The sequence below is a fragment of the Myotis yumanensis genome, unplaced genomic scaffold (assembly GCF_028538775.1).
Source record: "Myotis yumanensis isolate MYYU_CA2020_CCGP unplaced genomic scaffold, mMyoYum1.0.hap1 SCAF_11, whole genome shotgun sequence".
NCBI lineage: Eukaryota > Metazoa > Chordata > Mammalia > Chiroptera > Vespertilionidae > Myotis > Myotis yumanensis.
The window spans coordinates 43,263,571-43,280,683 of NW_027223762.1; the positions used below are offsets into that span (position 1 = coordinate 43,263,571).

General features: G+C 37.1%; 1 protein-coding gene across 3 annotated transcripts in view; it reads right to left on the bottom strand.

Moving 5' to 3' along the window:
* Window positions 1–17,113, bottom strand: part of EXOC6B (exocyst complex component 6B) — a 494,441-nt gene that overhangs the window by 414,484 nt on the left and 62,844 nt on the right. For all 3 annotated transcript variants that reach the window (XM_070429462.1, XM_070429464.1, XM_070429463.1), the window contains one exon: window positions 8,493–8,697. In XM_070429462.1, the coding sequence (XP_070285563.1) occupies window positions 8,493–8,697 (205 nt within the window). The remainder of the gene's footprint in view (window positions 1–8,492; window positions 8,698–17,113) is intronic.

Here is a 17,113-nt window from a genome sequence, read left to right on the forward strand (position 1 = left end):
TTTTAATTTCTAAACATCCTTTTTGTTCTCTACATTCTTCCTTTTATGTAGCATTCTGTTCTTTTTTGCATGTAATTTACTTCCTCACTTCTTTAATGCTACTATTGATGACAGTTTGTTTTGGTTTGCCTTCTTGGTTTTCCTCTTCTTGTAAAATATCTACATGTTTGTTCTGACCTCTTTCATGTTAGAGCTCTTCTTAAATGTCTTGTAACCCTTTACTGTCTGTTTATATTTTAAATTGGGACGCTAAAAAGCTGATTGAAAGTTCTGTGCATGTACATCAGTCTGGTCAACTGTGGACTCCAGAGAGATCTGACTTGTCCATTTTGTTGGGGACTACCCATGGGACACATCTTTAGGACATTTCTCTTGGACTCATCATATTATTCAGAGTACCTTACAATCTCACACATGAAGGATTTAAGCCTGGCTATCAGAGTTCTGGGCACCAAATCAGAAGAGAGCTGTGAGATTAAGGATAAATCTCAATACTTAGCATAGAAACTTTCACTGTTTTCAGTTTGGTAACCCTACCCTCAACTTGCATCTGTTCTCCTCTGATCTTCTGCTAGAGCTGAGATAAGGCAGTTGACTGCTAGGAATAGCTAGAGAAGAAATCAGTTGTCTTAACTGCTTTTGAAATAGACATTCAACCAATCCTTCTGTTTGGGCATTGATTTGACCCCCTTTCCCAGAAGAACCTGATGCTGCTAATTTCTAAGACCCGGGGGTTCTGCAAAACACTAAAAATTGGGTTGTTATCCACTTTTTCTAGTAGTTTATGACTGAGTTTTCTTCTATTAACTGTCATTACTTAACAGGAAAAAAAATCATACTATCTACCATAGCTATTCTAATTGCTGCTCACTTCAAGAATCCTTGTTATAAAACAGCTCTCATTGTCCTCCACCTTACACCTACCATATCAGCAAAAAGCAAGAAGAAATAAATACCAAAATTAAGAAGAAAAGTGAATATAAAGTTAATCCAAGAATACCAGACCAACTAAATACCAACTTCTTTGACTCCAAAGGCTATATTCTGTGGAAGTGTTGCATAACATCCAGCACAAAAGAGGTTTCAACAATACTGCTTTTCCTTGGCAGTCATTACATGTTCTGTGTGAACTCGGTTGGTAAGTCTGTGCCAGATCTAAGTCAAAAGATAGTCTACACAATAAATAAAAGAGTACATTTTGCTCTAATCAACACTTAACCAAATAAAGTATAAGGTGTAAAGGACCATGGTGACAACTAATCTCACCCAAGGGTCAGTTTCTTTAAAACCAGTTACTAAAGAAAGAATGGCTGGAAGCTTTCAATTTCTTTTATGGAACCAGTTCCTTGCCTAAGCATCAGTTATATAACTCATATAATTTGGCAAACCTAAGTTAGAATTTTTAAAGTAAATAAATCCTTCCCTTCATTAAAGGGCCTCGCACAGAAATCAACCTAGCCAAGAATGTTTACATTATAAATGTTATTTAGTCTCACAAAGCTTAATGCAAACTAATCAGAATAAGAAATACAGAACTTCCCTCTTGTACAAATCAATTCCATAAGTGAATTACAGAAATCAATTTCCAAAGGAACTAGAAAACAATAGACAATTAAGAAAGAACTTCTTTAGACTTTTTTTTTTTAATAAAATCACTTCAAGCTGAAATGGTAATTCCAAATCTGATATGCACATTATTTAGGAAACGCACTGAAGGACAGTCAACATTGAAAATGGGATAAGAGAAAAGAAAGGTTTTTTCTGCCTGCTTTAAAGATGGCTCTGTTTCCATAGCAGAACCCATAGGTCTTTCAATCCAATACCATTTTAAATATATATATCGCAGAACAAGAAAGATTTTTTTAAAATAAAAACATAACTGCTTAACCTAAAATTCAATTGGTAATAAGAAAGTGGAATAAAAAAAGTAGAATGAACAATGTTAAATTTTCTCCTCAAATTTTGCTAAATGATTGAACTTCTAACCTAGTTATCATAACTGCACATTTTCTTACCTTTGTGCAGCTTTCCAGGCATATTGAAAGACAGGTGGAAGACTCAGACACTTTCACCTAGATATCATATTAAAGCGGACTATACCATTGTTTCCTACATCCAAAGGCAAACTAAAACTGTACAGTTTAGGCCTGGCCGTGTAGCTCAGTGGTTGAGCTTCGACCCATGAACCAGGAGGTCACTGGTTCAATTCCCAGTCAAGGCACATGCCTGGGTTGCAGGCTCAATCCCCAGTACAGGGCATGCAGAAGATAGCCAATCAATGATTCTCATCATTGATGTTTCTATCTCTCTCTCTCTCCCTCTCCTTTCCTCCCTGAAATCAATAAAAAATAAGTTATAATCTCAGATAAAAGTATGAAACCTAATTTGCTCATTAAAGCTCAATTATTGTGGAAACCTTCTAGTAGTTTGTTTTGGCCTGGTATATCACAAAGACAAATCAGTTTACTAACTGCCTCTATCATTCCACTGTACCAAGGACAAAGCCCACCCCATGGGTTACTATAGCAACCCATATTCACCTACATAATTTCTAGAAGCACCCAGCCAACTATCAATATAAATAAGACTTTCATACGTTTTCTCATATGATTCTAAAGAAGGCTTCAAAAAAAAAAAAAAAAAAGATAAGAACAAACTATTTAAAGCCAAAACTTTGGTTGCTGAACTAAAAATCAAAATTTAAAAAATTTTAAATATATTTTTATTGATTTTGGAGAGGAAGGGAGAAGAAGAGAGAGAAAAAAAACATCAATGATGAGAGAGAATCATTGATCGGCTATCTCCTGCATGCTCCACACTGGGGATCAAGCCCGCAACCCAGGCATGTGCCCTTGACCGGAATTGAACCTGGGACCCTTCAGTCTGCAGGCCGACGCTCTATCCAACTGAGCCAAACCAGCTAGGGCAAGAATAAAATTTTTAATACCAGCATTGACAATGCTAAAAATTGAATTATTAAATCTGAAGGGAAACAAACATGTAGGGGAAATGTCAGAGATAAAACTGTTAAGAAAATAGGCAAGAAACATGGAAGACAAGTATTTTCTAGGCTATATAACAGCAGGTTGTAACAGAGACTAGCTAGCTATTCCCAAACCTATTTCCTCTTCCTCCTGGTCACACAGATAGACTGTATTTCCAAGCCTCATTTGCAGTGTGTAAGCTATGGCCAATGTGATGTTGGCAGAAGTGATATGGATCACTTACAAGCTTGGTCCATAATAAACCTCCAAGTATTATTTATTACTCTTTTCCCTACTGCTGTAATCTTGAAAGCCACAGGTTGAAGTGGTAAAGCCACAAGTTGGAAGAGTCCTGGATCCTTGAAGATCACTTGGAACAGTGCCGCCCTACCAGAACATCCATTTTAGACTTTACGTGAGCTAAAAATAAAACTTCTATGGTGAGATTTTGGAGCTTAGCTACAATAGCAGGCAGCATTATTTAAGGAAAACAGAAACTGGTGTTGGAAGAACAGTGTGGCCATAACAACAACAAAAAAAAACCTTAAAATAAAAGGCATTAATTTAGAGATCAGACAGTAGGCAGCAAGAATATATATTTCACAAGTCAAAACCCTAGAGAGCCCTGTAATAATATGACAAGACAATTGGGAAAACTGAAACCTGTAACAAATGAAAAAGCACACCATGTGCCTACAGTAGCTATATAAGTGAACGGGCAGTCATAGTCACAGTGTATATTGGCATTTACTTTCTGCTTTAACAAGGTATTACTTAAAAAGATGAGCATACCCTGGCCAGTTTTGCTCAGTGGTTATAGAATTGGCTCATAGACAGAAGGGTGGAAGTTTCAATTCCCAGTCAAGGGCAAGTACCTTGGTTGCAGGTTCCCCAACCCCAGTAGGGGTGAGTGCAGGAGGCAACCAATCGATGTGTCTCACGGCAATGTTTCTCTCTCTCTCTTTTTCTCTCCTTTCTCCCTCCCTTCCACTCTCTTGAGAAATTAATGGAAAAAAATATCCTTGGGAAAGAATTTTTTAAAAAAATAGAAAAAAAGATGATCATAGAAAAGAATTCACTGATTTGCAAAATGAACTTATAGGGAATAGAAGTCCAGAAACTCGGCCTCAGAGGGTTATAAAGCTAAACACATATAGATCCTAAACAGTAAGAGGAAAAAAAAAAAAAAGGTAAGTGTTTGAGGAAGAAAATCCCTAGAAGACTTCTAGTTGAACGAAGTGACTCAATCCTGAGACAAAGATCAGATTCAGGTATAGTCTCCCAACACATTATTTCATAGAGCTTCAAAACAAAGCCATTAATGTAAGAAGGTGACATGAGGCAAGGGCTATCCTACCCCACCTCCACTACATCACCAAACAAGGGAGAAGAAAAAAAGTTCCTGAAAATTGTATTTAGAAATGATGTCCACATAGTACCTGACACTGGGTATGATGTCCACATAGAAACAGATCAAAGGCCTACTAAGTTTTGAGATAACTAGCGTGCCAAAACCCCATAAATCTGGACTAAGTAAATCTTTGACTGTTCATAGCCTTAAAACAACTTCCAGGCCCCTACACTTGCAGGAGCAGAAAGCAGGCAGAGAAAGGAAGGAAATTAGGGAGGGAAAGAAGGAGAGAAGGAGGAACTAAGTTGTAGATATAAATATAGATGGAGAGAGAGAAAAAAAAAATCTTTTTCTAAGGCAGGTACATTCCCCAGCATGGACTTCAGAGGAGCACATAGGAAAAAAAAGAAGACGAAGAAGAAGAAAAGAAAAGAAAAAGCACTATGCAGCCAGGAGCCCAGGAGAGCAATGGGCAAGAAGTCAACATCTATGCAAGAAGTTCCCTCACTACCAAGGCGGAATGATTTCCCAATGCTGACCCAAAAGGATTACATGATTTGCTATGAAGCAGGTAATACTGTGTGTCTCCCATTATTCCCTTTTCTACATGGGAGTTTTTGTTGTAGTTATTGTATTTTTGTTTTTTTTCTTATAAATTGGGGATGGTAGGGGATGCAGGTCCAGATAACTTGTCATCCTAATTCCTGGTCACCAGCCCTTGAAGAGACATATATGGATCTCATGGAGAATGTTGAGTATCTCTGGAAGATACTAGACTTTGAGATAGATGCAGTGACTGGGTTGCCACTCTTAGAAAAAGCCCAAGGAAGAGTGAAGAGATATTTGATAACCAGAAGGGTAGACTGTGTCAGAGACTAGCAATTATCTACCAAACCTGTGTCCTTCTCCTCTTAGAAACAATCAGATATCCTTTCCCAGCCTCCCTTGCAGGTCAGTATAGCCATATAATTAAGTTCAGGCCAATGAAATGTGAGTAGAAGTGATAATGTGCTGCATCCATGCCTAGCCCTTAAATCCCTCCCAAATGTAACACTCCTTGGTCTTTCCCCTTCTGCAGTAATCTTCAAAGTCATATTAAAGATGGCACAGGAAACATAGTGGAAAGAGTACTTAAGTCACCACTGTGAAGAAAACCATCAGAAAAACTATTTTGGGCTTGACATAAAATGATAAATAAACCATTTACTCTCCTTTTCCAACTTCCATGATTTCAAACAAAAATTTATTGACCATTATCTACAAAGTACGTGGTAGTTTCTCTCCCACCTACTTTCCTTAGCATTTGAGTATTACAGAAGACTAGAGGTCCTGTGCACAAAATTCGTGCACTTGGGGCAGGTGGGGGGGGCGGGGGAGTCCCTTCAGCCCAGCCTGCGCCCTCTCGCAGTCCGGGAGCCCTCAGGGGATGCCTGACTGCCACGAGTTGGACACCCTTAGCGCTGCCACGGAGGCAGGAGAGGCTCCCACCACCGCCACTGCGCTCACCAGCCGTGAGCAGCACTGAGCAGCACTCCCCCTGTGGGAGCGCACTGACCACCATGAAGCAGCTCCTGCGTTGAGCATCTGCCCCCTGGTGGTCAGTGTGCATCATAGCGACCAGTCATTCTGCCATTTGGTTAATTTGCATATTAGCCTTTTATTATATAGGATTTTAAAAGATGCATGATATCTTTATTCAAGGATCTTATCCTATATAATGAAGCAGTGATATGCAAATTAACCCTCACTCCATCACCCGTCACAAGATGGCTGCACCCACAGCAGAGGCAGGGTTCCCGTAACGAGCCGTAATGAACAATCAGCAGGGACCTGAGGCTGCGCCCGCCCACCTGGTGGGGCTTGACGGGGGACCTCAGGCCACGCCCCCCATCCCAGCATTGGGTTGGGGAACCTTAGGCCGCACCCCCTGCCCCAGTGCTGGGCTGGGGACCTGAGGGTGCACCAGGGGACCTGAGGCTACACCCCCCCACCACCCAGCACCGGGCTGGGGGACCTGAGGCTGCGCCCCCCACCTGGCATGGCTTGACGGGGGTGGGGCTGGCTGGGTCTGGGTCTCACGTGATTTTGAGGTGCACACAGGTGGGCAGGGATTTGACTCTGGGTCCTATGGTGTGCCCCAGACTCTGACAAGAGGAAGATTTTCATATACATTTTACTAATTTTCTTTCATCTCTGACACTTCTATTATAGAGAAAGGGCAAATAGCAATATTAAAGTATTTCCTCTAATTCCCTTTTAATGTGCATGAATTTCATGCACTGGGCCACTAGTATATAATATAACATAAGATAATAATATATGCAAAATAGCTATAGGGTGATGAAATTTTTATTGGGAGAATGAAGGATTATCAGTTAATTAAAAGTCCTGAATTCACAAAACATTTCTTTAGATGACAAAAATATAGCTAACAGTAACCTTTTACATAGATAGAGTGCCACAGTAGACAAATCACCTCAATCTAACCTGAATTCTACTATAAAATCTGACCTTTACAAGTTGTCTAAACTTGAGCAAGTCACTTCTCTGCCCTGGGCCTTAATTTCTACAGATGAATAAAGGTACCAAGTAATCTCACATTAAGTTAAATAATAATCTTCATGGAATCCTCTCTTTTATCAATAAGGAAGTCAAGTTAATTTTTCAAGCAAACCCCAAAGAAAGGAAACATTTTAAAAGGAAGCTTCCACAGTGGCTTTGTACTATCCTATATTCTGAAAGTTTAGGAAAAAATTAGTCAACTACAATAAAGACTTACCTTACAAGATACCTTTATCCCTATACTCAAAACATCACCTACGTCCTGGCCAGTGTGGCTCAGGTGGTTGGAGCATTCTATTCCTAGTCTGGGCTCATACCCGGGTTGCGGGTGCAAAACAGTTAGAGTGAGCACAGGAGGCAATGTTTATCTCTTCTCTCTCACTCTCTCTCTCTCTTTCCTTCTCTAAATTAACAGAAACATATCCTTGGGTGAGGATTTTTTTTAAAAAAAGTCAACCAGCAGTGCAAAGGTATATTTTCAATGATTTAATTTTGTTTCTTCAGCACTAAAAACAGATATGATAACATCTCTACCAGGTTTATCACCAATTAGTTTTAAACTTTCCACTCTGTAAAATATAACACTGACCAAATTAAAAAGAAGAAATGGAAATGAATATCTGCATTCCCTTAGGAAAGGGATTCTCAATAGGCAAATCTCCTCTGCAGAATCAAACAGACATCTGAGAGAATACCATATGACCCAAACATGGCCTACTCCCTCCTTCCTTACAGAATAGGAACCACAAATGACTTCTTCAAGAACACAGTTGTATGCAGAATAAAAAATTTAAAAAAAAACTTTCCATAAACAAATGAATCCTCTATTGTTGCAGGCTACATCATAAGGTATACTGAGAAATTTTAATAAAATCAATGTGACATATTTCAAAAAAGCAAGTAGCACTGCAAATCATTCCTGCTCTTTTATTCATAATACAAAAGAAATCCAGATACTTCTTGTGGTGTTGGTGACTTAAAGATGACGAAACTAAAGGAAAAAAATCTAAAGATTTCTAATATATTTGTTAATTTATAAGCTGTATATAAATCCCTTCTATGATCATAATTCACAGCATTTCCCATAGGCCTTTTTCATTGACACCCAATGATACAGAAATAAAAATTACAGAAATATTCAAATCTATAACATGACAGTTTGCTTACACAGTAAATAATCAACCAAAAATACCTGCAGCACAAATTTGCTCATTAACTAGAAAGAGAACTTTTAAAAATCTTGGGCTTCAAATCATATCCAAAGCCAAAGGTAGTATTTAAAAACAAACAAGCAAAAAAACAAAAAACAAAAACCTCATCAAAGCCCCAATATAAACTATTACAATCAATCAGTAGTTACTGAACATGCACACAGCAATATATATATATATATATATATATATATATATATATATATATATATATAATTAATTCCTTTCTCTGTTAAGAAAATAAAACACATTTTTTAATTGTGTGTTCCCATAAAGATGAAGGACTTCCCTAAAATGACAAGAAATAATTAAGACACAAAGCAAAAGAATTTAACAAAACACTTGCAAAGTCATTGGCCAACCTGTCATAAACCCAAGACCTACTTGCTTCATGGCAGTCTCTCCAATTTTGTCTGAATGCTTGCGGATACTCTCCAGAAAGTCTTTGAGATCAGACATAGAGACATCCTTAATTTCTTCACGAAGCTTAGGGATATTATCCACCATCACCTTGCAGAATCGATAGTGGCTCACTTGAGGCAGATAGGTATGCTCTAGATGTTCCAGAGTTTTCAGTGCAGGGTAATGCCTATAAAAGGAATTATATCACCTTTAGCTCAACTCAGTCTGTTTTAGGGTCACAGATATATTCCTCAGGCAAAATTTCTAGCCTGAATTAGTTTTCACTGTACATTAAGACAAATCCAGTATTAACTTTTTTAATAAAAACATCCATGGAAAATCTCAAATTATTAACAATTAATAAATATATGCATTTAAAAGACAAGTAAATTATAATAAAAAATATTCTTCTCTTTCCTTTCAATTTCATGAAAAGATTTTTAAAGCAATGATTATACCACTGCATTGTAGATTCTATAAAATATATAGATATAATATATATGGCAAAATAGTACAAAAGAGGAAGGAAGAAATGGAGCTAAGTTGAAGCAAAGCCACTACATTATACCAAAATTGTACCACCAATGACCTAAAGTAGACTATAATAAATTAAGATACAGATTATAATCCATAGAGCAGCCTCTAAAAAAATAACTCAAAAATAATACTTAAAAAATTTAACAGGTGTATTTTTAAATATCACACTAAAAATTATTTAACACCAAAAAAGGGAGAAAGCAGAAGAACAAAAAAGACATGAAAAACATAGAAAACAAAAAAGCAAAATCCAACCATAGCAACAATTACATACACTCCAACTAAAAGGCAGACATTGTCAGAAAGGATTTAAAAAGCATGATATGAATATATGTTGTCTATAAGAAACATACTTTAAATTCTAAGAAACAAATAAGTTACAAAGTAGAAAAAGTAAGATATACCATGCAAAAAGTCATCATAAAAATGCTTAAATAGCTATGTTAGTATAAGAGAAAATAGTTTAAGACAATAAATATTGCTGTAATACAGAGAAATATTTCATAACGAAAAAGGGACAATATTTATCTAACAGGAAGAAAAGCTTCCATAAGCATAAGAAAATGATAAAGGTAACAAGGTAAAAACAAAATAAGCTATGCATTAAAAGAACATAATTAATAAGAATAAAGAGAAAACAACAACCTTGTAAAGATTATTTGCAACATATACACTTAAGCTTTTTTTTAAAGCAGTGAACAAGAAAAGTCTTAAAAGAATTTTTTTAAAGGCGCATATCTGAAAAAAGAAGTTGAACTGATATGTTAATAAATCCAAATCAAAAACATAATTTGTCACTCAAACTGATAAATATTTTTAAAAGATCATGGGTAACATTTTCAGGTATTTCAATAAATGATAATTCACAGCCTGCTGGTAAACAAGTATGTACTAATGATACAAGTTTTCATTGAAGAATTTTACCGAGACAAGTACTCTAAACAGCTACATTTCAAAAATAAGCAAACAAACACAAATTAGATGCATAAGTTTCTTGAATTAGTTATATTTATTAACAAATAAAAATACTAATCGAGATGTCAAATAACAAGGAATTAGACACATTATTATAGGTCTATGTAGTAAAAGACTAATAAAATAGCAAAATTTTTATAATACTTTTGTATGAAAATTATTTCAAAAACAGAACTTACAGCTCTGGCCAGTACTGCTAGATGGTTAGAGTATCAGCCCACGCACCAAAGGAGGTCGGGTTCGATTCCCAGTCAAGGGCACCTGGGTTGCAGGTTCTATCCCTGGCCCTGGTCAGGGTGCAGGCGAGAGGCAACCAATTAATGTGTCTCTCACATTGATGTTTCTCTCTCTCTCTCTCTTCCCCTCCCCCTTCCCTTCCACTCTCTCTCTAAAAATCAATGGAAAAAAATATCCTCAGCTGAGAATTTTTTTTAAAAATCTGAACTTACAACAAGTATAATCATAACATTTTTCAACATTATAAATATGTATACATGTATAGATTATGAATATATATGCATGCATAAACTATATAATCACTAAATATACCCAAACATAAGGACGTAGAAAAATACATACAAAAATGTTAACCATAATTTTTTTCCTTTGGGTAGCAACATTATGGTTGATAATCTTCTTCATGTTTTTAATTTCCTAATTTCCAATGATATATTTATATAGGAAAAATTCAATTCCAAATCTATAAATAAAGTACTTACAGCCCTATTTTAGATTTTAAGAATGAATTTCACAGTAGTGAAATTCTCTTCTTGCCCAAATGCACTTAATACCACAAACTAAAGATTAGAGATTGGTTTTATTTTAATTTTTTGTTGTTGTTTTTCCTTTGTGTGTTCCAAAAATAAAAAAGTTAGTCCAGCCCGGCCAAATACATAGAGGGAAGAAAGGTTTATTTCTTCTAAATTTAGAAATATAATTATAGTTTAATCTGAAATGGTTGGTTTTATTAAATTTTTACAGACTCAAAAACAGTGCAATTCACAAGGTTTGTGTAAACAGAATGGTGTTTATAGTACAATTAGGTATAAAAAGCTATGTGCAATAAAATGCAATTTCTCTAGAGAGAAACTTTAGAATGGACAGAAAGCCAGAAATTAAGCCAAAAAGATAAACACACTTTGGGGTTTAGTTATATTTTGGAACATTGTTTATAGAATGAGAAAAATCTAACAATGTTGCCTGCGAGACACATTCACTGATGAGACACATGGCTCCATGCCGAAAACATCTGGTCAACTCCACCAAAGCTAATTAGTATAAAACCCAGTGATTCCCGGCAACAAAGAATGTTACCTTATTTCCCCATTGTCTTTTCTCTATCATATTCATGTTCCCACTATAACAGATCAAAAAGATTATTCAAATTTCTGGTGTATTTCAAATATCAGTGACAGGTTAAAGAATGATAGCCAATTAAACACCTGTATAGCAGACACCAAAAGAAAAAAATTCTATTTCCAACAGCCATGGAAATCTAAAACAAGATTTAGACATTACTTTGGCAACCTCTAAACATTATTAAAACTGTATCAAAAACAAATTCTAAGCTTTATTTGCATGTGTGCTAGCTATCCGCCTCTCCCCCTCATGCAGGCTACCTTATAGTAATGTGAGCAAAAAGAAAATAAATAAAATAAAAACAGGGAATAAAAATAAAGGTAACAGGAAAAGAGGTCTAAAAAAATCCTATAAACTGAATAACTAAAGTCAGAATAATTTAGGCATGGTCGAATACTATCATGAGAAGAGAAATGTTGATTTTAGGCTAATTAAATGTTGGTACTTCCTTCCTTGCCGTGGTGCAGAACTGTTTCACAAAAATGGTTTTTAAAATTCTAATGTGATCTTTTTTAAAAATATATTTTATTGCCGAAACCGGTTTGGCTCAGTGGATAGAGCGTCGGCCTGCGGACTGAAAGGTCCCAGGTTCGATTCCGGTCAGGGGCATGTACCTGGGTTGCGGGCACATCCCCAGTGGGAGATGTGCAGGAGGCAGCTGATCGATGTTTCTCTCTCATCGATGTTTCTAACTCTCTATCTCTCTCCCTTCCTCTCTGTAAAAAATCAATAAAATGTATTTAAAAAAAAAAAAAAAAAAAATATATTTTATTGATTTCAGAGAGGAAGGAAGAGGGAGAGAAAGATAGAAACATCAATGATGAGAGAGAATCATTGATCAGCTCTGCCTCCTGGGAACCCAGCCTGCAACCCCAACTTAGGTATGTGCCCTGACCAGGAATCAAATGACAATCTTTGGTCCATAGGGTTAAGCTCAACCCCTGAGTCATACCTGCCAGGCTAATTGTGATTTTTTAAAGCAGATCACAATTTTTTAAAATTCGTAGTATGATAAGAATATGAAATAAAAACTTTCACCACAGAAAATTAGTGCCTTTCCTAATCAAAGAGCATCATTAACAACTATTTACTCCCTTCTTTGAGCTATAGATAGAAAGATGGTCAGATATCTTTCCTTAGGGAACATAAAACCTAGTAGTATAATCAGTAATTACAGCTTAAAAAAAAATAAACTATGCTTCCAGCTATGAAGGACTAATAAGAAACAGACATGAACTTCCACTTTTAAAAAGTAGAATAGTGGCTAAAATATATAAAACAATTGTTTTCAGATAGTAGACTTCAGGTAACACAGAACTATACAATCTCTGAAAAAGGGAAACTAATAAGGTGAGCTTAATAATTATCTGAGTTATCTATCAGGAGGTGATTTCTAGATCATGGACAAAGTCAGAGAAAACCCAAACAGAACCCAGCAGTTTAGCAGCATTGAAGTCAGACAGAAGAGTTCAGGAAAGCTGATGCACCTTGAGGTTGTGCAGCAGAATTCAAAAAGAAGAAAGGAGGAATGCAGAAAAGAAATGCAGAAATCTACACAGGGGTTACCTTGAGTCTTTGCTAAGTACTAGGCCAGGCATAGGAAAAATGAAATTCCATATGAACAGGCAAAATGAAGGAAGAAAAAGTGGGGAAGGGAGGGAAGATGGGAGAAGAGAGAGACAGAGACAGATACCATGGAGATGTAAGGTAAACACTTCCAGGAGCTCAGACAGGGTCAAGAAATATTCAAACAGCCAAGCTGAAGAGTCCTTGAGGATTCCTGAGTTATTCAGTGAAGATGAATACTACTCTGAAATATCCCTGAATGAAGGTAAGCCTAGTAAAGCTTAAAAATGGAGTTTAAACAAACCTGCAAACAACTAAACTATTTGCCGAAACAAAGACCAACACTCTCTAAGAAAAAAAACACCCCCCAAAATCCAGACACATCAAGATAATATAATGTCCATTATTCAATCAAAAATTATTAGACATGATAAGAACAACAAAAAGACCTATAACTAGGAAAAACAAAAGCAGTCTGCAGAAAGAGATCCAAAATGCCAAGTGACAGAACTAGCAAAGAAGTACGTGACAACAGAGAGCAGAGCCATATACTTGTATTTTAAAATACAAACATAAGAGAAATGAAACATTTTTAAAAATGGAACTCCTAAATGTAAGGAATATATTTTCTGAAATGAAAATTTCACTGGATGGGAATTTTTACACAATGCAAAAAAGAGAAATCAGTGTACTTGAAAACAGCAATAAATCTATACCATGTAAAGCACAGAGAGAAAAAAGATGAGGGGTAAAAAACAGAATAGATCCTCTGTTCCAACAAAGATGTAATTTAAGTCCCAGGATAAGGATGGAAAAAGGAGAGAAAAAAATGTTTGAAAAAAATAGTATCTGAACCTTTTCCAGATTTTCTGGAAATTAAACCCACAAATCCAAGAAGCTAAACAAAACACAAGTAGGATAAATACACACATGCATCAAAATCAAATTGCTGAAAACAAATGATAAAGACAAAAGTGGGTTTTTTTTATATTTTCTTAATTTTTTACAGAGAGGAAGGGAAAGGGAGAGGGATAGAGAGTTAGAAACATCGATGAGAGAGAAACATCGATTCAGTTGCCTCCTGCACACTCCCTACTGGGGATGTGCCCACAACCAAGGTACATGCCCTTGACCAGAATCGAACCCAGGACCCTTCAGTCCGCAGACCAACGCTCTATCCACTGAGCCAACCCGGTCAGGGCAAGACAAAAGTTTTACAACAGATGGAGAAATGGCACATTAAGTATAGACAGACAAATGTAAGACTGATCACATACCTCTCCTTAGAAAATTACATAAGCCAAAAGACAAATTACATTTTAAGAACTAATTAATCTATAAACTTAGACTTCAATACCCATCAAAAATAGATTTCAAAAGTGAAGATGAACAATAAGATACTATTTCACACCCACCAAGATGGCCATAGTCAAAAGACAAACAATAATAAGTACTGACTGGGATGTGCAGAAATAGAAATCTTCACATGCTGCTGGTATATGGGGGGAAGGTAAAAGCACAGCTGCTTTGGAAAATAATCTGGCACTTCCTGAAATTGTTAAACATAGAGTTAAAACATGATCTAGCAATTCTATTTCTACGTATATAACCAAGAGAAATGAAAGCATATCTCCACACACACACAAAAAACTTATAAACAAAAATCCATAGCAGCATTACTCAGAAAAGCCAAAAAATGAAAATAACACAAATGTTCATCAACTGATGATAACTAAATAAAATGTGATATCCTATATAATAAAAGGGTAATATGCAAACAGACCAAACGGCAGAACAACGGAACAACCAATCAAAGCGTAATATGCTAATGATATGCTAAGACTGCTCAACAGCTCGCTATGACGTGCACTGACCACCAAGGAGCAGATGCTCTGACCAGTAGTTTAACTTGCTGCTGGGGTCCAGCCAATCGGGACTGAGCGAGATGGGCCAGACATGCCCTGGAGCCCTCCCGTAGCCCCTCCCTGTCCCGATCATGCACCGGTGGGGTCCCTCAGCCTGGCCTGTGCTCTCTCACAATCAGGACCCCTTGGGGAATGTTGGGCAGCCGGTTTCAGCCCGATCCCACAGGCCACTCCCCTTGGGAGGGTGCCAGACTCAGGGCTCATGGCTGGAGAGCGCTGCTGTGGCAGTGTGAGCCTCTCCTGATCAGGACTGATTGGGCACGAGCCTGCGGCAGGCACAGTGGGGCCGGGATGAGCGGGAGCAGCAGATAGGAGCTGCAGGTGGCGTTGGACTGCGGGTTTCGGCTCAATCGCTGCAGGCCACCCAGAGGGACCCCACCTGTGCACAAATTCATATCCCTATAATAAAATATTATTCAGCAATATAAAGAAATGAAGGACTGGTATACAGTACAACATGAATGAAGCTTGAAAACATGTTAAATGAAAGAAGCCAGTCACAAAGAACCACATATTGTATTATTCCATTTATATGAAATTCCAGAATAGGCAAATCTATAGAGAAAGAAAGTAAATTAGTGGTTCCCCATAGCTGGCAAGGAAAGACAGGGACCAGAAGAGGATTGGGTAGTGACGGCTAAGAAACTCAAAGTTTCTTTTGGAAAGAATAAGAACATTCTAAAATTGACAGTGGTGATTGTTGCACAACTCTGTGAATACACTAAAAACCACTGAATTGTACATTTTAAATGAATGAATTAAATAGTATGTGAATATATCTCAAAAACATGATAAAATATTTTAGACAAAAAACTTTAAAGACACAATATAAAAATTAAACAAAAAGAAAGCAGCAATGATTACATTAATACCAAACAACATATATTTCAGAAAAAGAAGTATTACCCGGGATACAGAGGAACCCTCCATAATAATAAATGGGTTAGTTCAGCCGTGGGCAAACTACGGCCCACGGGCCGGATCCGGCCCGTTTCAAATGAATAAAAATAAAAAAATAAAAAGACCGTACCCTTTTATGTAATGATGTTTACTTTGAATTTATATTAGTTCACACAAACACTCCATCCATGCTTTTGTTCCGGCCCTCCGGACCAGTTTAAGAACCCATTGTGGCCCTCGAGTCAAAAAGTTTGCCCACCCCTGGGTAGTTCATCAGGAAGATGTAACAAATGCTAAATGTGTATGCACCCAATAAGAGAGAGTCAAAGCACACATAGAACAGAAAAGAAGGCTTATGCAAATCCACAATCATAACAGGCAATTTCAATACTCCTCTGTCAACAATTGACAAATACAAAATTATTAGGATATAGAAAATTTGAACAACACTATCAACCAAGTGTATCAAAATTACAATTAAAAAATGCTCCACTCGCCCTGACCAGTTTGGCTCAGTGGATAGAGTGTCGGCCTGTGGACTCAAGGGTCCCAGGTTCGATTCCGGTCAAGGGCATGTACCTGGGTTGTGGGCACATCCCCAGTAGGGGATGTGCAAGAGGCAGCTGATCGATGTTTCTCTCTCATCGATGTTTCTAACTCTCTATCCCTCTCCCTTCCTCTCTGTAAAAAAATCAATAAAGTATATAAAATAAATAAATAAATAAATAAATATGCTCCACTCACCCTAACCAGTTTGGCTCAGTGGATAGAGCGTTGGCCTGCGGACTGAAAGGTCCCGGGTTCATTTCCAGTCAAGGGTATGTACCTCAGTTGCAGGCGCATCCCCAGTGGGGGTTGTGCAGGAGGCAGCTGATCGATGTTTCTCTCCCATCGATGTTTCTAACTCTCCATCCCTCTCCCTTCCTCACTGTTAAAAAATCAATAAAATATATTTTTTTAAAAATGTTCCACTCTCCCTAGCCTGTTTGGCTCAGTGGATAGAGCATCAGCCTGTGGACTGAAGGGTCCCAGGTTTGATTCCAGTCAAGGGCACATGCCTGGGGTTGCGGGCTCGATACCCAGTAGGGGACATGCAGGAGGCAGCCAATCAATAATTCTCTCTCATCACTGATGTTTCTATCTCTCTCCCTCTCCCTTCCTCTCTGAAATCAATAAAAATCTATTTTTTTTAAAAAAATGCTCTACTCAACAACAGATATACATTATTTTGAAGTGTACATGGAATTTTCACCAAAATAGACCATATGATAGGTGTAAAACAAGTCGCAACAAACATAAAATGTTGAAACCATATTTTTTTATATTTGTGAACACAATGAA